General features: G+C 41.4%; 1 protein-coding gene across 2 annotated transcripts in view; it reads right to left on the bottom strand.

The window, feature by feature from the left end:
- Nucleotides 1-20,521, bottom strand: part of LOC124774718 (trichohyalin) — a 402,178-nt gene that overhangs the window by 116,355 nt on the left and 265,302 nt on the right. For both annotated transcript variants that reach the window (XM_047249503.1, XM_047249504.1), the window contains exon 18: nucleotides 7,615-7,770. In XM_047249503.1, the coding sequence (XP_047105459.1) occupies nucleotides 7,615-7,770 (156 nt within the window). The remainder of the gene's footprint in view (nucleotides 1-7,614; nucleotides 7,771-20,521) is intronic.

The raw sequence follows: 20,521 nt of genomic DNA, 5'->3' as shown, positions 1-20,521 counted from the left end.
TCTGACTGGATTACTGAATATGAAGTTGTCAATGACTGGTCAGATATCCAATTCATCCAAAACATCTTGGTGATCATAAAGAACAGTCAAGTTGTTCAATCGCTTCTGTCCCATTGTTGATCGGAGATATGATTTTCAGACATGTAACGGCACTAGATGACCATTCTGCTGTTGCTGTCGTGAGTGGAACTACTTGGAGAAGCTTAATGCACTTTTCTATTTCACATAACTTTTCTCCAATTGCAGGCTCTAGTGTAATGTACTTTCTTACATCATGCATGTTTTTTTAAGACCAGTTGTTTTTTATTAGCGATATTGGCTAACATATTCAAGTGTAAGCGCAGTTTCTCAATGTCTAAGTCATTTTTGAAAAACTCTGTTAATTTTTCCAAATTTGTTTCACCTCTGTGTACTAAAAGCAAGCACTCTCGTTCAACTGCAATGACCTGTGTGAGTCCAGTTGAAGGAAACCGCTCAGTAATGCAAGATTGCACCATTTCACAAACTTCAATGTAAATAGCTTTGTAGTATTCCTTTGGGGTTTTGAAAGTGTGCAGTGAGCTGGCTTCATTGTTTTCATACTTCTTTGGTATACTTCAATTCCGAGGAAGAGAAAGGATCATGAACTTGTGAAAGTTTTTATTTTAAATACAATTCCCAAAAGTGTTCAAAACTATCAGGCCTTCCATTCAATATACAAATCAAGCCCTCATATATTTGTTCCAGATCAGCAACACTTAGATGAGAGCATTGAATTTTTTCATTGACACCCTCTACTGGGTTCATTGCATGGCAATAAGGACGTAAAAAGAAATAAATCCTGAATTGTAACATTGACTAAAGATAGCCAGCACACTTGTAACCTGCCTCTGTTTTGTCCTCTGCAGAAAATGCTTCAAAAAACACAAGTTCTTCAATATTCTCAAGATACTAGAAGCTCACATAGTCGATAGAGTTGGGCAAAGAGACTGTAGACCAGCTTGGTTGTTGGCGCTATCACAGCATATGCTTCTGAAAAGTCCTGTGCTTTTGTTGGATTCCCTTACGGTGTTTATTAAGTCCCTGGCTAAAGCTATAATATCCCTCATATACGTAAGATGGCGGAGACTGTCTACAAACGCCAAGTCTAAACTGTGAGCAGTGCAGTGCACGTAAATGTGCTTTTGGTTGTATATCCAAAACTAACTTTTTTAGTCCTTTTAACTTACCTCTTATATTTGAGGCAACATCATAGTACTGTCCTCTTTAGTTATCCACTGACAAATCAAGACAAGCAAGAGTTTGTGATTCAGTGTTGCGGGTCTCATATAAGCCAATAAAGTCTTTGTTGATCATTAAGGAATCATCGACAGTTCGAATACAAAGTGACACTTGTTCGTGAATCAAAGAATCACTTGTTTCATCAGCCATAGTGGAAAAATGTTCAGTCTTCTTGATTGAAGCCAATACCTTTCTCAACGAAGACTTTCCTAATAGAGCAATGATCTCATTTTGAATATCGTGGGATGTCCACTTATACCCTGAATGCCCTAACCAATCTTTAAACTACGATACATCATTCGGAGCTCCAACAATTGAAAAAAATTTAAGTTTACATCTTCATGCCCTCTAATTGCTAGTTCTTCAAAAATGGCTCTGAGCACTATGGGACTTAACTACTGTGGTCATCAGTCCCCTAGAACTTAGAACTACTTAAACCTAACTAACCTAAGGACATCACACACATCCATGCCCGAGGCTGCACAGCAGTAAAAATTGTCTCAAGACCTAAACGGCCTTTCTTCATATCACTATCTAACTGTTCATTCATTTGTGAGGCCACACTTTGGTTAGTGACAGAATTTAGTTTCAGAACACCTTCTTTATGCATAAACATATTTTCATGAAGATGGAATTTTTCTCAAGGCTTTTTCCAGTTAGAAAACCCTACAGAAGTAAATGCATTTCTTTTTTTGAAGAAAACTGTAATAGATTTTTTGCATTTGCCTCTTCGCAGGTTTTGCAAAAAACTTCTTCGGTAAATGCTTCATACTCTTGCCATGTATATTTGATCAACCAAGACTTCTGAAATGATCTTCCCTTACCGGATTGTCCAGGTTTTGGCTGTGAATGACTCTCGCCCAAAGATGACAAGGCAACTGATGACACAATAATTGTTGGAGGTTGACTTGCAGTATCATCAACTTCCAAGCGTGCCTTTTTGGTAACAGATTTATCCATTGCAAACTTAATTCACACTACACTAAGCGACTAAAGTAAATGATTAAAATATAGTCATATAAAATAGTCCACTAGACACTAAAGTTGGAACACTAAACACATCTGCAGCATGCACTGAATGAAACTATCCACACTGAATGACTGCAACAGCAGGGTGGGCTTTATATAACCAAGTTTCGAAGCATCAAGACAATGTGAGGCGGAGGGTTCCGGGTTCCAGGTGCTTCTGCTCCATTCCTTTTGACGTTGCCGCACCCTCAGTGTCGGCCCACCGGCACCAGACTTTACCCGAAGGCTCGTGCACCGGGAACAATTCTAAGTGTGCCCGCAGCATTGTAACACTAACATGATTCACACCACTCATTTTCAGTTAACCTGCTTACTACCATAATAATTATTTGTTTTAACCCATTACTGAAAGTATTTTAAAAGGTAACTATCGTCAAACAAGAAAAATATAAACTTCCAACATAATTTTGTGATTTTACAAAGCAAAATATAACTAATAATTTTCTCAAATTATTGGGGGGACGGGGAGGGGGCGGCTTGGGCCCTCTCAGGCCCCATGGAGTTGGCGCCTGTGCTCATCTGACCAGAAATCCTTGTCTGCTTACCATTTCACTTCACAGATCCCCACTATATCTACATTGAGGCTTAGCATTTCCCTTTTCAGGGTTTCTAACTTCCCTACCACTTTCAAACTCCTAGCATTCTATGTTCCGACTCAGAATGTTATCCTTTCATTGATTATTTAATCTTCATCTCATGGTCACTCCCCCTCCCTCCCCCCTTTCACAGTCCTGTTCCAGAGATTGAAATGGGGGACTATTCCGGAATCTTTTGCCAATGGAGAGATCATCATCACACTTTTTTCAATTACAGGCAAAATGTCCTGTGGATACAAATTATTATGCATCCTTAATGCAGTGGTTTCCCTTGCCTTCTGCATCCTCATGCTGCTTATCGTTGATACTTCCACATTTAGGGAGCAGTTTCCAACCCCAAGGGCAAAGAGTGCCCTGTACCTTTGTCCACTCCTCCATTCTCCTTGACAAGTCTTCAGCTGCCATTACTGATGATTTCTATTCAAAATGTAGAAAGTGGTGGAGTTTGAACATGAGATGCAGGACATTTTGATTACTAATAGAAGACATTGCTCTCGACCAGACACCTGTCCATAAAAATCATGGTTAGAGTGCATATATGAAGAATTCAGCTCAGGGGACGTATTAAGTGAATGGACTCAAACAGCCCAACACATCAGATTCACACATCCTTGAAATGTCAAATTACTAGGCCCAATTTGTAAGGACAACTGGAAAAAAACCTTACAGGATTGTTGTTGTTGACTTCAATACACCTACAGGTCTGATGCAGCTCTCAACACTAGTGTATCCTGTGCAAGCTTCTTCATTTCTGTATAACTACTGGAACCTCCATACATCTGAACTGCTCACCACCCACACACTTCTCTCCATTAATTCACTGGGTCACCAAATTTACAATACAGGGAGCCAACCATAAAAATCATGCAGATATGGGGTTTTGAGGAATAAAAGAAAGGGACCAAAGCTAGACATTGAAATGAGCATTTGGCATCATGGGCTGGGAGGCCCCTTGCGGGGCAGCTCTGGCCGTCTTGGTGCGGGTCTCATTACGTGTGACGCCATATTGAGCGACATGCGTGCCAGATGGGGATGAAATGATTATGAAGACAACACAACACCAAGTCCTTGAGTGGAGAAAATCTCTGACCCAGCCAGGAATGAACCCTGGTCCGTAGAATGGCAATCCGTCACACTGACCACTCAGCTATCACAGCGGACTAAGCTAGACATGGACAGAGGAAACAAAACATGTTCACTGACTGTACCTGAAAAAAATTAGTGCTAAACAGAAGGCCAATAACTGTTAATTTTATTATAATATTCTTGTTGGGTCTGTTGCTAGATTGTACTATCATCTTGACACAAAATTTCAGGGATCCATCTAGCCACCAACTTCGGGGCAGAATGCTGTTTGTTAAATCTTGCAGAAGCTGATACATACAGAGAACAGTAGCTCTTTTCAGAATGAAACTTTCGGTCTGCAGTGAAGTGTGCGCTGATATGAAGCTTCCTGGGAGATTAAAACTGTGTGCCACACCGAGACTCGAACTTTGGACCTTTGTCTTTCGTGGGCAAGTTTCATATCAGTGCACACTCCACTGCAAAGTGAAAGTTTCATTCTGGAAACATCCCCAAGACTATGTCTACACCATGCCTCTGCAATATCCTTTCTTTCTGGAGTGCCAGCTCTGCAAGGTTCACAGAAGAGCTTCCACGTAGTCTGGAAGCTGGAGACAAGATACTGGCGGAATTAAATTACAGTTGTGAGGACAGGTCTCACATCGTGCTTGGGTAGCTCAGATGGTGGAACACTTTCCTGCAAAAGGCAAAGGTCCTGAGTTTGAGTCTCAGTCCAGCACACAGTTTTAATCTGCCAGGAAGTTTCATATCAGTGCACACTCTGCTGCAGAGTGAAAGTTTCATTCTGGAAACATCCCCCAGGCTGTGGCTAAGCCATGTTTCTGCAATTTCTTCCAGGAGTGCTGGTTCTGCAAGGTTTGAAGAAGAGCTTGTGTGAAGTTTGGAAAGTAGGAGATGAGGTACTGCTGGAATTATAGCTTTGAGGATGGGTCGTGAGTCGTGCTTGGGTAGCTCAGCTTGGGTAGCTTGCCCGCAAAAGGCGAAGGTCCTGAGTTTGAGTCTTGGTCTGACACACAGTTTTAATCGGCCAGGAAGTTTCAGCAGCTCTTTTATATGCCACTGAGAAGCAACAGTGCCTGCACAAAAATTTGTTGCTGGTGTCCCAGAATGCAAAGTAAAGTTACAGTACCCCAAAGGTGAAACCTGGCAAAAACAATCAATAATCACTATACAGAACATACTTTTTCAGACTGATATCAGGTAACACAAGACTCCATGTTTTACTTAAAGGATAGCTCTTGTCTCTATTTATAATCTTATTTGCCAGTCTAATTTCAATCGATACCTATAAGACACAGTTCCAATAGTGAGAGGCAGTTGATCTATCGTTTGCATCATACATCATTATCAGTTACTATGCCAGGAAAGTTTCTGTAGACACATCAAGTGTTGATTTTGTGTGGTCCTAAGTGAAACATTTCCACAAGAAGAAGCAAATGAAGAAGAGAAATGTATCTTTGTGGTAATTTATCTGCCTAGGGGAAAACACATACTATTAAAATTCTGAATGAACTACGGCTCTGTGAGTCTGTCATCTTAACACAGAGTGTCAAAAATTGGAACACTTCACTGAATGATTCTTGTAAAAAATTTTTGTGGGGGAAATAATTAATCTAACACAGTTTTCTTTGATGCTACTTCTTATTTATGCCAGTTACATAAAAAAAAATCTATAAATTTTGACATCACACAAAATTACCTGGACTATACATTTCTAATTTCACCCAAAAAATATACACAATCAGTTGTCAAAATAAGAAGATGATTTATGAAATGACACCATGAGATGGCATCCACACTGCAAAGGTTTTCACACAAAACCTGAGTAATATTTCATAATCACCTAATTTAGAAGGAATTTTTATGCTCCAAAACATTTTATTGGAATCTAGCATTTACCCTGTGTCACTCATACTTCAGTCACCAATAACAGTATACTGCTAGACTACCATAAAGGATGTTTGTGGCCAGGCACATCAAATATAAACAAAGGACAACAGGAATGATCAGAGGTGTCTCTATCTTACAGTAAATTGTCACAAAATGACTAAGACTCCAAATCAGCAAATAATCAAAGAAGTATGCTTACTGATTCTCAGTAAGATGTTTAGGCATTTCAGCACTGATGGCCGGTGATCATATGCTAATGTGCTACAGCACACTGTAAATACCACACTAAAATTATACCATTTCTCTTCTGAAGCAGGCGGGAACTTGCACTAAAATTACGCCATTTTTTTTTTTTTTTTTTTTAAAGTGCTCTCAGTGTGATAACCAGAAACCAGTGTCAAGTGCTGAAATTACAATCAGCTACTCCACAATCAATGCAGAGAAGGGCTGCATGCATCCTCTGATGTGACTTCATTCTTGCCAGCACTGAGGATGCTATGTTGCTCACAGCACTAGGTCAGTACTTTTCTTTGAACACTGCCTGTAAAGCATTGTGCACATGTAGAATATGAGGGATTTTAGAGCAGCCCTTATCATAACGGCGACATGGATGAGTGGTTTAGTGAACAGACTGGCAATTTGTCAACTCGGACTCAAATCCCACTGCTACCAACATACATCGTTTTTTTATTTATTTTTTTAAATTCATATTTTTATTTTTATTTCATATTATTCCTCTCAATGTACTAAGAGATAACATTCTGGCAACTATGAAATACTTATCATGTGATTTTAAGAAAATTATTACGTGAAAAAATTGATTTTTGTACATCTTACAGTTTGATATCTTCACTCGATAAAGGACTGAGTTTCTTTTCATTATTCATCATAGTTACTGTGTTACATCAAATTAAGTAAAGCATAGTATGAAGTTTTTGAGTTTGCAGAGGTAAAAACGCATTATGTAAACTTTGTGTATGGTTGATATTAGCCCATACATTTCTGTGTATGAAATGTAGATAAACTATCAAAACTTTATTTAAAATTGAGAGCAGAATGGTATATCATTTCACTTTCCAGTTATTGATTTTTATATCCGTCGAATGGTCACACATGACATGCCCATTTCTGTCTCTGTGCATTGAGAATCATGTTGTCAAAATGATCATCGTATTTCACAAATGGTTCAAGATATCAAAATAAAAAATACAAAAACCCCTTTATCATCATTAACATCCTCTTTTCTCAACAAATGGATGCCTTCTCTTTTCCATCTGATCTTTTACATATTCTTTCATGAAGTCAATTTAGCAGTATGAAGTAGAATACTTAATTCTGGTAAAACATTTTTTTTTTACCAAATTGTTCATAGGAATAAGCAACAAAACAGTGTTATCTCTAAAAATGAGAAATTAAATTAAAAGCCATTTATTAACCATTCCCTCAACTGATTCTGTGAATCAGTGAAGTTTAGTAGTCAAATCCTTACTATCACTATGGGAAATGATGTTCATTGTGAGATACTGTCCATCACATGGTATCATGATCCAGCTAGTAATGTGACCACTGGTAGGTCCAAATATTTTGATATTTTGCATCAGTTTAAATAAGAAGTATAAAAATCAAATGATAAACTTGCACTGTTGGTATTAACAGCAAAGGTACCAGGATTAAATGCAGTCTACAATCAGATGAACAACTGGCAAATTGAGTAATTTTGTAATTATTAATGGAAATGTAGCAAAATTTTACATACCTTTGTAAAATTAGTCTTTAACTTCTCCAATTCTTCAGTCTTTGCCTTCACCTCTTTCCTGAGTTTTGAAACTTCTGGACTAACAGTTTTCTTTTTTGGCTCTGCGGTCTTTTTCTCATCTTCCTGCTCATCAATCTTTGTTTGGAGTTCTTTAACCTATGGAATAAGTGGAATTAGAGAGTGCCTTGTAAATTTACAGTACTTTCAAGACAAACCTTCAGATATTTCTACTGAATGTCAAGACCTCACTACATGTTCTTTTCTCTTCTCTCTCTCTGCCTCCCTCCCCCCCCCCCCTCCCCCTCCCCCTCCCCCGGTCAATCTCTCTTGCGCATTACACCATCCATACTTTTCAATGTACATGGTACACGACTGCACAAGTTTGGCACTATACGTTGGGTAAGCAATTCAATGCATCAGATGGGAAAATTTGCTTTTCAATTGTCCTGAGGCCAAAAACCACATGAAAAGCAAAATGACATCTGTTTCTAATTGTCATGAGGTTGGTGCAAGGCATGTTCAATATGCTGTCCACCATTTTCTGTCACAATTTGAAATCGAGAAATAGCATGTTCCACAACAGATCAGAGAGAGTCAGGTGTCACGTTCAAATGTGTTGAACAACACATACCTTCAGTCCAGTTACAATCATAATTGGAGCAATGAACACAACTTCTTTCAGATAATTCCATAACCAGAAGTCGCACAGATTAATATGAGGTGATCTGGATGGCCAGGCTGTAGGGAAATAGCAGATGATGATGATCTTAGCATTTCTGAAATGCCTCTGCAGCAGCAGCTTCACTGACTGTGCAGTGTGTGGTGAAGTGCCACCTAGTATAAAAATGATACTACCTACACATCTATACCACTGAAGGGTTGGAATGACATTGGTGTGTAAAAGACTCTCCTAGAATTTACCAGTGACAGTACAAATGACAGGATCTGTAGGACTCATCTCCTCCAAAAAATACTGTCCTATGATAAACAATGCCGTCAACTTGCCAACTTGCACCTCCCAGTCACCTTTGCAGAATGTAGTGGTACTGGATGATGTGTGTGTAGATTTTCCATAGTCCATATTCTGCAATTCTGCATTTTGACATGACCTTTGAGATGGAAATGGGCTTTGTCTGTTCCATGGCCATCCATCGCCCACTTCCATAAGAGTAAGAAATTCCAGAGTGAATGTTTGTATTGCTTGAAAGTCAGGAGGAAGCAACTCCTGAGCACAGGTGGATTTTTGTGGATAGCCTTACAGGATGTTTAATAGAATTTCATGCACTGTGCTCATTGGCATGTCTAATGTTTGGGGAATTCCCCGTGCACCTCTACTGCAATGTTGTGGGCATACCTCCGACAGACATTGGATCAAGTGCTTTCCTCACTGTGCCACATTACACTTCAAGATAAACTATCTTTCCGAATTTTATAATCATTTTATCCAGACCCTTAGCAGACATTGGACCCTTTTCTTTTACTCTTGAGTGGCCGGAACTCCTGCAGGGCTACTGGCATATAGCATTGTTCTTGTAAAAGAACTTTACCAGCAGTGCGTGATCCTTCATTGGCATCTCAGACGCAAACCAAGGAACAGGCTTGTGCCATAACTCTCTGTGTACATATTGTGACAGTTGCAGCACCATCTATTGATCAAGTTTTTGCCAACTTTTTTTGTGCCATGACATTTTGAAACTGGAACTTCAGTGATGTTAAGATAGGCTACTCTCTTCTATGTACATGCTGACAAGGCTGCATAGTTCTTGGATAACATACTTAAGAACCATCATCAAGTACTGCATTATTTGGACAATTTAATGTCAAAAAGCTACAGTTATTTTAAGAGCCATTAAAATACACAAACGATAAGAAAAGGCAGTGAACATTCGCAAATGCTCTGTGTGAGGTACTACTCTGTACCCATTGCTGTTACAATTTACTTCATTACCTTGTCAGAGCCACTAATGTAATAAACATAATCCTCAGCAACATATTTTGGGTGTTAAGCTCCTATTATCTGGCTGTCTGTTTTAATCCTATATAAATATGCACTTAAAAGGTACACAAAACAAAAAATAAAAAAAATATGAAGATGATGATGACATTAATTATTTTGACAACTGCTACTTCTGGTCTTTAAAATGGACAAGATTAGAAAAGTATATGCTTTCTTTCATAAGCATGTATAAAAGAATTTCAATTGAAAAGTTGTGTGGATTTTAGCTCAAAGAGAAGTATTTCATACATAAACGGAAAAGGAATTGGCATTAAGATGAAGCCTTTGATGGTTTGCATGACTGCCTGTCATTTGTTTTCATCACAGCTCCGACGATTTTTTCTGTAGGTCAGACTATTTGACAAGAGATGCCTTCTCAGCACCCCAGAAAATTAGGTCCTATCTAACAACTGATATAAAATAATAAGAATGATAATTTTCTTACCAGCTCTTCATGTATTAATACCAGGTGTTGTGGTATTTACTTAGTTTACATTCAAGAGGTGATTCTTACGGCTCCTGTCACATTATGTAGTTTGTTCTGTGACCTTCACTTGAGTATCCACTTGTTATCAGAAATTCCAATGTCAACATTGTCCTGAATGTAGGTATCTGTTAAGACCGCAGCTAAATTTAAATGGGGATCAGTGACCCATGTAGCCAAGCAACTCAATGGTAGATGGATGAAGGAACTTTTTTGCTGGAAAAAAGCAAATCTGGCTAGCTTTACATTCAGATCTTTATCATTGTGTAGGCCCACTTGACAGCCAAATTATCTTCAATGTGACATTTGCTTCATACCAAATCTTTACTTAAGAAATCCTTAAGTTTCAATTTTAGAGATCTTAATATATCATTGCTTACATAGATAGTTCAAATGACAAATTACATACGGTAAGTAACCATCTGCTTCCAGTTTCAAAATTGCTATGAATTTAGTGAAATCAGAAAATATGCAGGGGAAACATGGAAGCTAAAGACAATAATGCAGAGAGAAGTTTCAAGGTGGCCTTAGGAATCAATGCCAAACCAATGCCAAATGGCTGACAATGGTGACAACAATAATGATGGTGGTGTGTGTGTTATTGGAGACCCCATCACACTCTTTCATTTCTTAAAAATTTCATCAGTCTTGAATTAAATGATTCCTTATATATCATTATATAGACTTTTATGGCTTTTATTAACTTGCTGTGATATCCATTATTGCTCTTTACAGTGTCAACGGCTTTAAACACAAAGCCTGTGAAAGCTACGTTTGTTTGTAAGTTGAATGTCGTCTAAAGAATGGCATCATGAAACCACCAGAAGCTGCTGTAATGTGTATTTCTTTGTGGACAATCAGTTTTAGTCAAGCAACCACCTCCAAGTCACGAATAGCTTTACATGAGGTCACAGGAAGGTTCCTCGGTGAAAAGTACATAAGTATATATCAGTTGCAGTTATGTACTCAACAGCAACCAGCCTTCCTTTAACCTAATGTAATGGTATCTATATGACTTGAAGATAGTCACTTGACCGAAACAGGTCACTTGACTGAAACTGGTCGTTCATGAATGAGTGCACATTACAACAGCTTCCGGTGGTCTCGTGATGCTGTTCTTTTAATTCACTGAAGCTGTGCAGTACTGTTTACAGAAACATATTTTGAATTCTCATCTTCTCTCTCTTACTGCAGAATAAATAAGTAACTGGTAGCTGAAATTTCTTTCTTAAATCCACTCTTTTTTCTCATCAGTGAGAATTACTTAAATTATATTTAAGACTGTTGCTTATTACTTTTACATATAACTTACATAATAAGAACTGTAGATGAAGATCATGACTTGAATACAGTAAGTAGGTTCACATGGATGGAGTCTGTGGTAATTATGCAGAGACAAATAGGCTTGCACAAGCCAATTTAGCATGGGCAGCTGCACCAAATCAGTCTTCTGACTGAAGACCGCAACAACAGCTTACATAATGAGTTAAAATGAGACTCCATATTTTTTACACACTTCTTGGTTATCTTTCTTAAACAGATATATTACTTCTAGTGTCTTTTACGTTTCAGGTAATCTACTTGTTGGACAGCATAGATTAATATTATGATTCCATATTTTAATAACTTTGCATTTATTTTATCTGCTCCAATAGTTACTCTGGTTTTCATTTTTTTAATTTCTAAAGCTTTTCTCTGGTAATTGGTTCAACTTGTCTTCTTTTGTTAGGTCTTCCTCTTCTTTGCACCATATCTCTTCACAGGACTTCACACATTGATCCTTTTGGACCACATCTACTCTTACAGTATCTTTCTTACTGCAGTTCATAATTTTATAGGTGAAATTCTAGCTGCCATATATATTAATATCCATTACACTAACACATTCATGTCCAGATACTTGTTGTGCTTCTCTAATTATTTTCTTAGCATAGGTTATTTTTTCTTTTATACTCTTTTGAAGTCTGTTGCAGATATTGTGGGTGAGCGATGCATAACAGTGAACATTCTGATACTTGTTCTTTTCATTAAGTTCTAGCAATAGTTACTCTTTCAGACTTTCTTTCATATGTTTTCTTCTTACAATATGTAGACGGTGTTACTAATGTTTTTGGAGCTTCTATGTTTTATACAGTTTACACTCTGCAACTAGTATACAGTGGTCTGAGCCAGTAGCAGAGCTTGTGAACTTTAGCAAATTTCTTAATTGAGGTGTTAGTTTCTACTTATTAGGAAATAATCTAGATGTTTTATTTATTTGCCATTTGGTAATTTAAATCAATCACACTCTTATATTACATAAATGTCAATGAGTAATTAATCTCTCTATAAACACTGCTGGAAGGAAACTAGTTCATCCTTTCACAGGTTTCCAGTTCACTCAAGATTTATTGTTGCAACAGTGCATATGGTGTACATGAAATGATTACATTTACAGACCAATAGAACAATAATCGATTCTGAGATACCAGTTATTGATTCATGCTGAAACACTGTATTAGTACATGATGTAGCCTCCAGGCACTGACTCTGGCATCCAGTCAATCACACAGATGGTGAATACTGTCCTGCGATATGTTATTCCGCGCCAGCTCAACCTGTTCATGTAGTTCTGTAAGAGTTGTTGGCTAACAAGTCATATGGGTCGCTTCTCATTATATCCCACATGTGCTCCATTGAAGACAAGCCTGAAGATTGTGCTGCCACGGGAAGTTGCCACCCATCTTGCAGAGCACATTGAGCTTTAAGGGCAGTGTGGGGATTAGCATTCTCCTGTTGAAACAACACCACCTTCCTGTTCCAAGAACAGCATATACCAAGCTCAGTTTTAGCATCCCCTCCAGAAACATCAAAGGTGAACAAGAATTGTAGCTTATAGCAACCCAGACCATAAGGCCTGGGGTGGGCCTCTTGGACAAATGCACTCTATTAGACAGCTCTCACCGGGTCTACATTGTATGCACAAACAACCATCAACTGCATGCAAGCAGAATCTGCTTTTATCACTGAAGACCACAGATGACATTCCATCTTTCATGTGATCCTCTGGCAGCATCAGTCCAGTTGTGCATGTTAATACTGTGGTGTGAGTGGAAGATGGATTAGAGTTGTGGGTGCGCATAGTGCCACTGCTATTAACCAATTTGCAACAGTTCATGTTGATACAGCAGGGCTCACAATCCCTCTTATCTGTGCTGTGGCAGCTGTACGATCTGCCACTGCTGCCCTTAAATACAACAGTCCTGTCAGGCATCTGTGCTGTGTGAATGTCTAGAAACTCTTCCATGGATGTGAGAATGTTCACATGACCACTGATACCAGAATTGTTGTACATTTTACGCCACTTGTGCGGCAGTTCTCTGAAAGGATCTCCTGCCACTTGGAAGGCTACAATCTGACCCCTTTCAACCTAGCTCTGTTGGTTGTAGGAACCACGATTGGATCTAAGTGGCATGGTTGCCTCCTTGCTTCATATGTTTGCACTACTCTGAACTTTCTGGCTGTGAGCATTCCCTATTCAAGGGTAGATACAGATGGAGCTCTGGTAGTTATGCCAATATGCTATCTGTTGGTAGACAATGCTGAAACCCTTGTCAGTACATCTAGTATCTCCCATGTAGTGTGTGCCATCATTGGCTCAAACTGATGTCATGTTTCCAGATGTACTAATTTTTTTCCAGCAGTGTATAAAGCAGAGTGTATGTTTGTATGTCTGTAATATCCTTCCAAACTTGGGATTGACTTCAGCTATATTTGGCACAGAAACAGCAGCATACACAAGTATCAACACTGTAGGGCTTATAACATCCCAGCTACAATAGGAGTGGAGTTATGGGGAAACACGTTTTTTTAACCCCTGCCATGGGCTGCCCTGCATAACAGGTGAGAAGTGTGAGAGTAGTATTGGCCTGCCTAGTCAATCTGCTTTGCAGGCCAGCCTATATGTTGGAGTCGCAAAACGGTTTTCCAAGTCCTGATGTGTGGGCTGTCTACCACGATGGATGTGCTGTGTTAGAATAGCGTCAGCCTACTTCCTCAACCTGTTTTGCAGGGCAGCATACACATGTGGATCGGCACAGCTGGGGAAGTTTGAGATAGGGGAGGGGCAGAGAGAGAGGGGAGCAGGAGGAAGTAGACAGAGGGAGGAAGCAGGATGGGAGTCAGAGGAGGAGGAGGAAATGGATAGGGAGAGGGGACAGCAGGAGACTAATAGAGAGGGAGAGGAGGAAAGAGGAAGGGGCAGGGTGAGATGAATGGGGAGAGTGGGAGGAGGATATGATTAGAGAAAGAAGGGGACAAGGAGATGGATAGGGAGAGGTGGGCAGGAGGAGATGAATATGGTGATGATGTTAGGAGGAGGTAAGGAGAGGGAGGAGAAGATGGACTGGGAGAGAAGGTGGTTTCTGGCCCATTCTTACCTATCACCACCTCACAATCATGTTCTTTCACCCTCATTGTGTGCTGCTCTCTGCCAATGCACCCACCAGTCTTTTGCTCTCTCAGCTCCTCTTCTCTGCCCCCCCCCCCCCCCGCCCCCCAATCTGTCACACAGAGAGGGAGGAAAGATGGGAGGGAAGAAGGCTGTTGTTGTGAGCTCTCCATGCTACTCTATCCTGTGTAAGCTTCTTCATCTCCCAGTACCTACTGCAACCTGCATCCTTCTGAATCCGCTTAGTGTATTCATCTCTTGGTCTCCCTCTACAATTTTTACCCTCCATGCTGCCCTCCAATACTAAATTGGTGATCCCTTGATGCCTCAGAACATGTCTTACCAACCAATCCCTTCCTCTAGTCAAGTTGTGCCACAAACCTCTCTTCTCCCCAATTCTATTTAATACCTCCTCATTAGTTATGTGATCTATCCATCTAATCTTCAGCATTCTTCTGTAGCACCACATTTCAAAAGCTTCTATTCTAGAAAATACTTCCTGACACTTAAATCTATACTCGATGTTAGCAAATTTCACTTCTTCAGAAACACTTTCCTTGCCATAGCCAGTCTACATTTTATATCCTCTCTCCTTCGACCATCATCAGTTACTTTGCTCCCCAAATAGCAAAACTCACCTACTACTTTAAGCATCCCCTTTCCTAATCTAATTCCCTCAGCATCACCCGACCTAATTCGACTACATTCCATTATCCTTGTTTTGCTTTTGTTGATGTATCATCTTATATCCTCCTATCAAGACACTGTCCATTCCGTTCAACTGCTCTTCCAGATCCTTTGCTGTCTCTGACAGAATTACAATGTCATCGGCAAACCTCAAAGTTTTTATTTCTTCCATGGATTTTAATTCCTACTCCAAATTTTTCTTTTGTTTCCTTTACTGCTTGCAAAATATACAGATTGAATAACATCGGGGATAGGCTACAAACCTGTCTCACTCCCTTCCCAACCACTGCTTCCCTTTCATACCCTTCGACAGGGTCAGTATTGCCTCACATGTTCCAACATTTCTACGGAATCCAAATTGATCTTCCCCGAGGTCAGCTTCTACCAGTTTTTTCATTTGTCTGTAAAGAATTCGCGTTAGTATTTTGCAGCTGTTAGTTATTAAACTGATAGTTCAGTAATTTTCACATCTGTCAACACGTGCTTTCTTTGGGTTTGGAACTGTTATATCCTTCTTGAAGTCTGAGGGTATTTCACCTGTCTCATTCATCTTGGTCACCAGATGGTAGAGCTTTCTCGGGGCTGGCTCTCCCAAGTGTTATAACTTCAAATTGAACAAATATATTTCAAGGAAGATGCAACACATGAAAGTCACAGATCAAGTAAACAGAGTAAGACGTGTGTACACTTTAACAGTCAAATCATAACTGTGAGTCCAAGTCTAGCGGCCACTGGCTGGCTGACTGCTTAGGTGGCGCTGCTGCTGCATGGCTGGCAGACAGCGCCGCATGTAGAGGACGCACGTAACTGCGCGGTGGCACTTTGAAAGATCGGCGAGTCACAACACTTTTCCCCCCTTTGAAGTTTTTGCACAGGTCTTGATGGAGGTGGCCTGTAGATTGCTAACGTCCATAGGTGTTGTTTGACTGGCCGTAAAGTCTCGAGAAGGAGGCTTCCCATACGGATGGAAGTGTCCCTGATGATAATGGGTCGAAATGACAGGAGACGTGGGGGTCGAATCTGCTGGGGCCCCTTGCACCTATCTGCCCATTGTGGCAAGTCCGGTTGTTATAACAGGAGACATGGGCGATGTGTCTGCGTCCGTAGGAGAAGGAGGCGAGTAGAGTTGCTCCGACAGATGATGGTCATCTGGTTCCTGCATGGGCACATCTCCTGGTGGCATCAGTTCTTGTGCTGGCACTGATATGATGGTGAGAGGACTGCGTTGTGAGTAATGAGAGATTCCAGTATCCCGAGCATCAGGTAGAGCCGAAGGTAGTGTATCGGCATCCGGAACAGGCGTTGCCGGCACACAAGGCTGAAGCTGGTCCGAATGACGCACTGCAACACCCGTGTCCCTCTGGATTTCATACAGGTGTTGGCCATGGTGTCGTAAGATGCGGCCAGGACTCCATTTTGGCTGCCTGCCATATCTCCTTACCCATACAAGGTCGTCGGTGGTGAACCAGCCAAGCGAAGGCACCCGCAGCCATGAGGTGGAAGGCTGCAGAAGATGAAGTAGCGTGCGGGGCTGTCGGCCACGTAAGAGCTCAGCTGGGCTGTGGTCACCCATGGGGGTGAAATGGTAAGAAGCCAGAAATTGGAGAAGTGCATCATCAGCAGCAGAAGAAGTCAGGAGTTTCCTCATCTGAGCCTTAAATGTGCGGACCTATCGTTCAGCCTCACCGTTTGACTGTGGGTGGAACGGAGGGGCCATGACATGCATGACGCCGTGACGGGCACAAAAATCCACAAAATCGGAAGAGGTAAATTGCGGACCATTATCAGTAACAAGAGTAGAGGGCAGGCCTCCCAAAGAGAAAATGCGAGCTAGAGCATTGGTGGTTGCCGCGGTGGTAGGCGATGTGCAACGGACAATGAAAGGAAAGTTAGAGTAGGTGTCAATAACGAGAAGCCAATAAGTACCTAAAAAAGGTCCCACAAAGTCAGCATGAATATGCTCCCAGGGCTTCTCAGGCGAAGGCCCTTGGTGAAGGAGGTGCAAGACCGAAGCATGCAAAGACCCCGCGTACCACAACACGCGGCGAAGCATTTTCGGTGGAAAGGAGGATAACACCATCCCTAGCCGTGAGGCGGTAACGCAAAGCGTAGTAGTTCCGCAATGGGTCAGAAGTCTTAGCAGACGGATGATCTGGCCAACCCTTCTGAATACAGTGTAAAACCTGGGAGAGGGTAGGGTCAGAACCCGTAGCAGCCGACAACCGGTCCTCGGTGATGGGGAACCCGTCCACAACCCGCTGCTCGGCAACATCCAGGTGAAACACAAAAGTTCGTCCCTATCGAATGCCAGATCAGGACCCATGGGAAGGTGAGACAGTGCATCAGCATTCGCATGTTGAGCCGTTGGCCGGAAATGAATCTCATAATTGAAACGAGACAAGTAAAGAGCCCAATGCTGGAGGCGGTGTACAGCCTTGTCGGGAAGTGACATTGATGGATGAAACAAGGAAACAAGTGGTTTGTGATCCTTAACAAGATGAAATTTGGATCCATAGAGAAAAACACCAAACTTATGAAGAGCATAAATAATGGCCAAAGCTTATTTTTCAATTTGAGAATACTTTTGTTTGGCATCCATGAGCATTTTGGAGGCATAAGCGATGGGTTGTTCAGGACCATCAGAAAAACTGTGCGCAAGGACTGCACCAACCCCATATTGAGAGGCGTCCGTGGCAAGAACAAGATGTTGGCCAGGTTGATAACTAGCCAGGCACGGGGCCTGTTTCAGCATAGTCTTCAATTTCTGGAAAGCCGCATAGCATGACGCGGACCACTGAAAAGGCACGTTTTATGCAACAGGCGATGCAACGGCTGAGCCACCGAAGCAGCAGACGGTAAAAACTTGTGATAGTATGCTATTTTCCCCAAGTAGGCCTGCAGTTCCTTAACAGATGTAGGGCGAGGAAGGGCATCGATCGCAGCAACAGTTTGCTGAAGCGGACGAATACCATCCTGAGAGAGTTGAAACCCCAAGTACGTGATAGATGCCTGAAAAAATTTTGATTTCTGAAGATTACACTTAATAACGGCAGTCTGCAAGACATGAAAAAGTGTGCGGAGATTTTGAAGATGTTCATCAGTCGTGGAGCCAGTGACAATGTCGTCCTGGTAATTTATACACCCACAGATAGTGAGCAATAATTGTTCCAAGAATCGCTGAAAGAGAGCAGGGGCGCTGGCAACCCTGAATGGCAATCGTTGGCATTGATAGAGGCCAAAAGGCATGTTAAGGACCAGAAACTGCCGGGAAGCAGCGTTGAGAGGAAGTTGATGATAAGCTTCTGACAGGTCAAGTTTAGAAAAATACTAGCCTCCAGAGGCATAGGGTAAGTGTCAATAAGGCATTGAGCATTTACAGTGGCGTTGAAATCACCACAGAGATGAATATCACCATTTGGCTTAGCAACGACAACAACAGGAGAGGACCACTCACTGGAAGTGACAGGAAGCAAGGCCCCTGAAGCAGTGAGATGATCCAGCTCCCGTTTGACCTGATCATGAAGGGCCACAGGAATTGGCCGAGCCTGAAAAAACTTAGGCTGAGCAGTGAGTTTGAGCGCAATTGAGCTTCAAAGTCGTTTGCATGGCCTAACCCAGGAGAAAAAAGAGACGAAAATGTTGTCGACAAGGAAATCAATTGAGCATAAGGAATAGCATCAGAGACGATATTGACAGAGTCATCTATGGAGAATTCAAAAATGTGAAAGCCATCAAAACCAAAAAGATTCTCTGCGATACTATGGTTGACCACAAATATGGGAACAGTGCAAACGACATATTTGTAAGATACCTCAGCATCAAATTGTCCCAAGAGAGAAATCTTCTGTTTATTGTAAGTCCATAATTGCCTAGTGACAGGTGACAGGATTGGAGAACCCAACTGAAGATGCATCTGAGAATTGATGATAGTGGCAGGAGAACCAGTATCCACCTGCATGCAAACATCTCGACCAAGTATTTGGACAGTGAGGAATAACTTCCCTGAAAGGGAAGAAGTACAATTGACGGACAAAACAGAATCAGAATCAGTGTCATGTTCATGAACATCATGTATGCGGTTGGATTTGCAAACGGATGACACATGACCCTTTTTTTTGCATTACTGACACACGGCCCAACGTTGTGGACAATCTTCTCATGAATGTTTCGTAAAACACCGCAGTCACAAAGGAAGTTGCCGTGGGTTTTGCTGCAGTTCCTTAGAGGTTTGTTTACGGTTAGGCTGAGGCTGCGCTTGGGAGCGTACTGTGACCATGTCAGCCGCCGGGGAGATGCCACACGCTTTGTCAACATCGCACAGAGGTTGTATTTCCCCCATGTTACCCCATGCCTCTAATTGCTCTCCAGCGGCAAGAGAAATTTCAAAAGACTGAGCGATGGATAGAACTTTATCGAAAGTCGGATTTACCAACTGAAGGGCACGTTGCCTAACTTTTTTGTCGGGCGCTGATCGGATAATAGCATCCCATACCATGGAATCGGCGTAAGATTCTTTGTGAACTTCAGTAACAAATTGAAACTTTCTATTGTGAAGTTCAGCAGCCCAAGCACGATAGGATTGATTCAGTTGGTTTTGACAATGATAAAAGGCAACACGAAAGGCTACCTCAGGTGTTTGCTTTTGAAAATAGATGGACAGAAGGGAGAACATTTCAGCAAAGGACAAAGATGCAGGATTTTTCAAAGGAGCCAATTGCGACAACTGATACATTTGAGGTGAAATCCATGAAAGGAACAGAGACTTACATGTTTGTTCATCCGCAACATGAAATGCCAAGAAGTGCTGTCAAAGACGTTTTTCATAATCAGACCAGTCTTCTGCCGTCTCGTCGAAAGGAGGAAAAAAAGGAGGTACAGACAACGACAAGAGACGCCCCGCATTTGATGCTGTGACGAAATCAGGAATCGCATTTGTGAGAAGTGTTTGCTGTTCTATGAGACCTTGCAATAGTTGCTCTAAAGTAGCCATGGAAACATGCGGGTCAACGATGGAAAAGAAAAATCCCATCCTCGTCACCAATCGTTATAACTGAGTCTGAGTCCAGCGGCCGCTGGCTAGCTGGCCGCTTAGGTGGCGCTGCTGCTGCATGGCTGGCAGACAGTGCCACATGTAGAGGATGCGTGTAACTGCGCGGCGGCACTTTGAAAGATCGGCGAGTCACAACACCAAGGCTGCCAGTAGTTCTAATGGAATGTTGTCTACTCCCAGGGCCTTGTTTCGACTTAGGTCTTTCAGTGCTCTGTCAAACTCTTCATGCACTATCATATCTCCCATTTCATCTTCATTTAC

Source organism: Schistocerca piceifrons, chromosome 2 (assembly GCF_021461385.2).
Source record: "Schistocerca piceifrons isolate TAMUIC-IGC-003096 chromosome 2, iqSchPice1.1, whole genome shotgun sequence".
Taxonomy (NCBI): domain Eukaryota; kingdom Metazoa; phylum Arthropoda; class Insecta; order Orthoptera; family Acrididae; genus Schistocerca; species Schistocerca piceifrons.
This window is presented reverse-complemented; position numbering and strand designations above follow the sequence as displayed.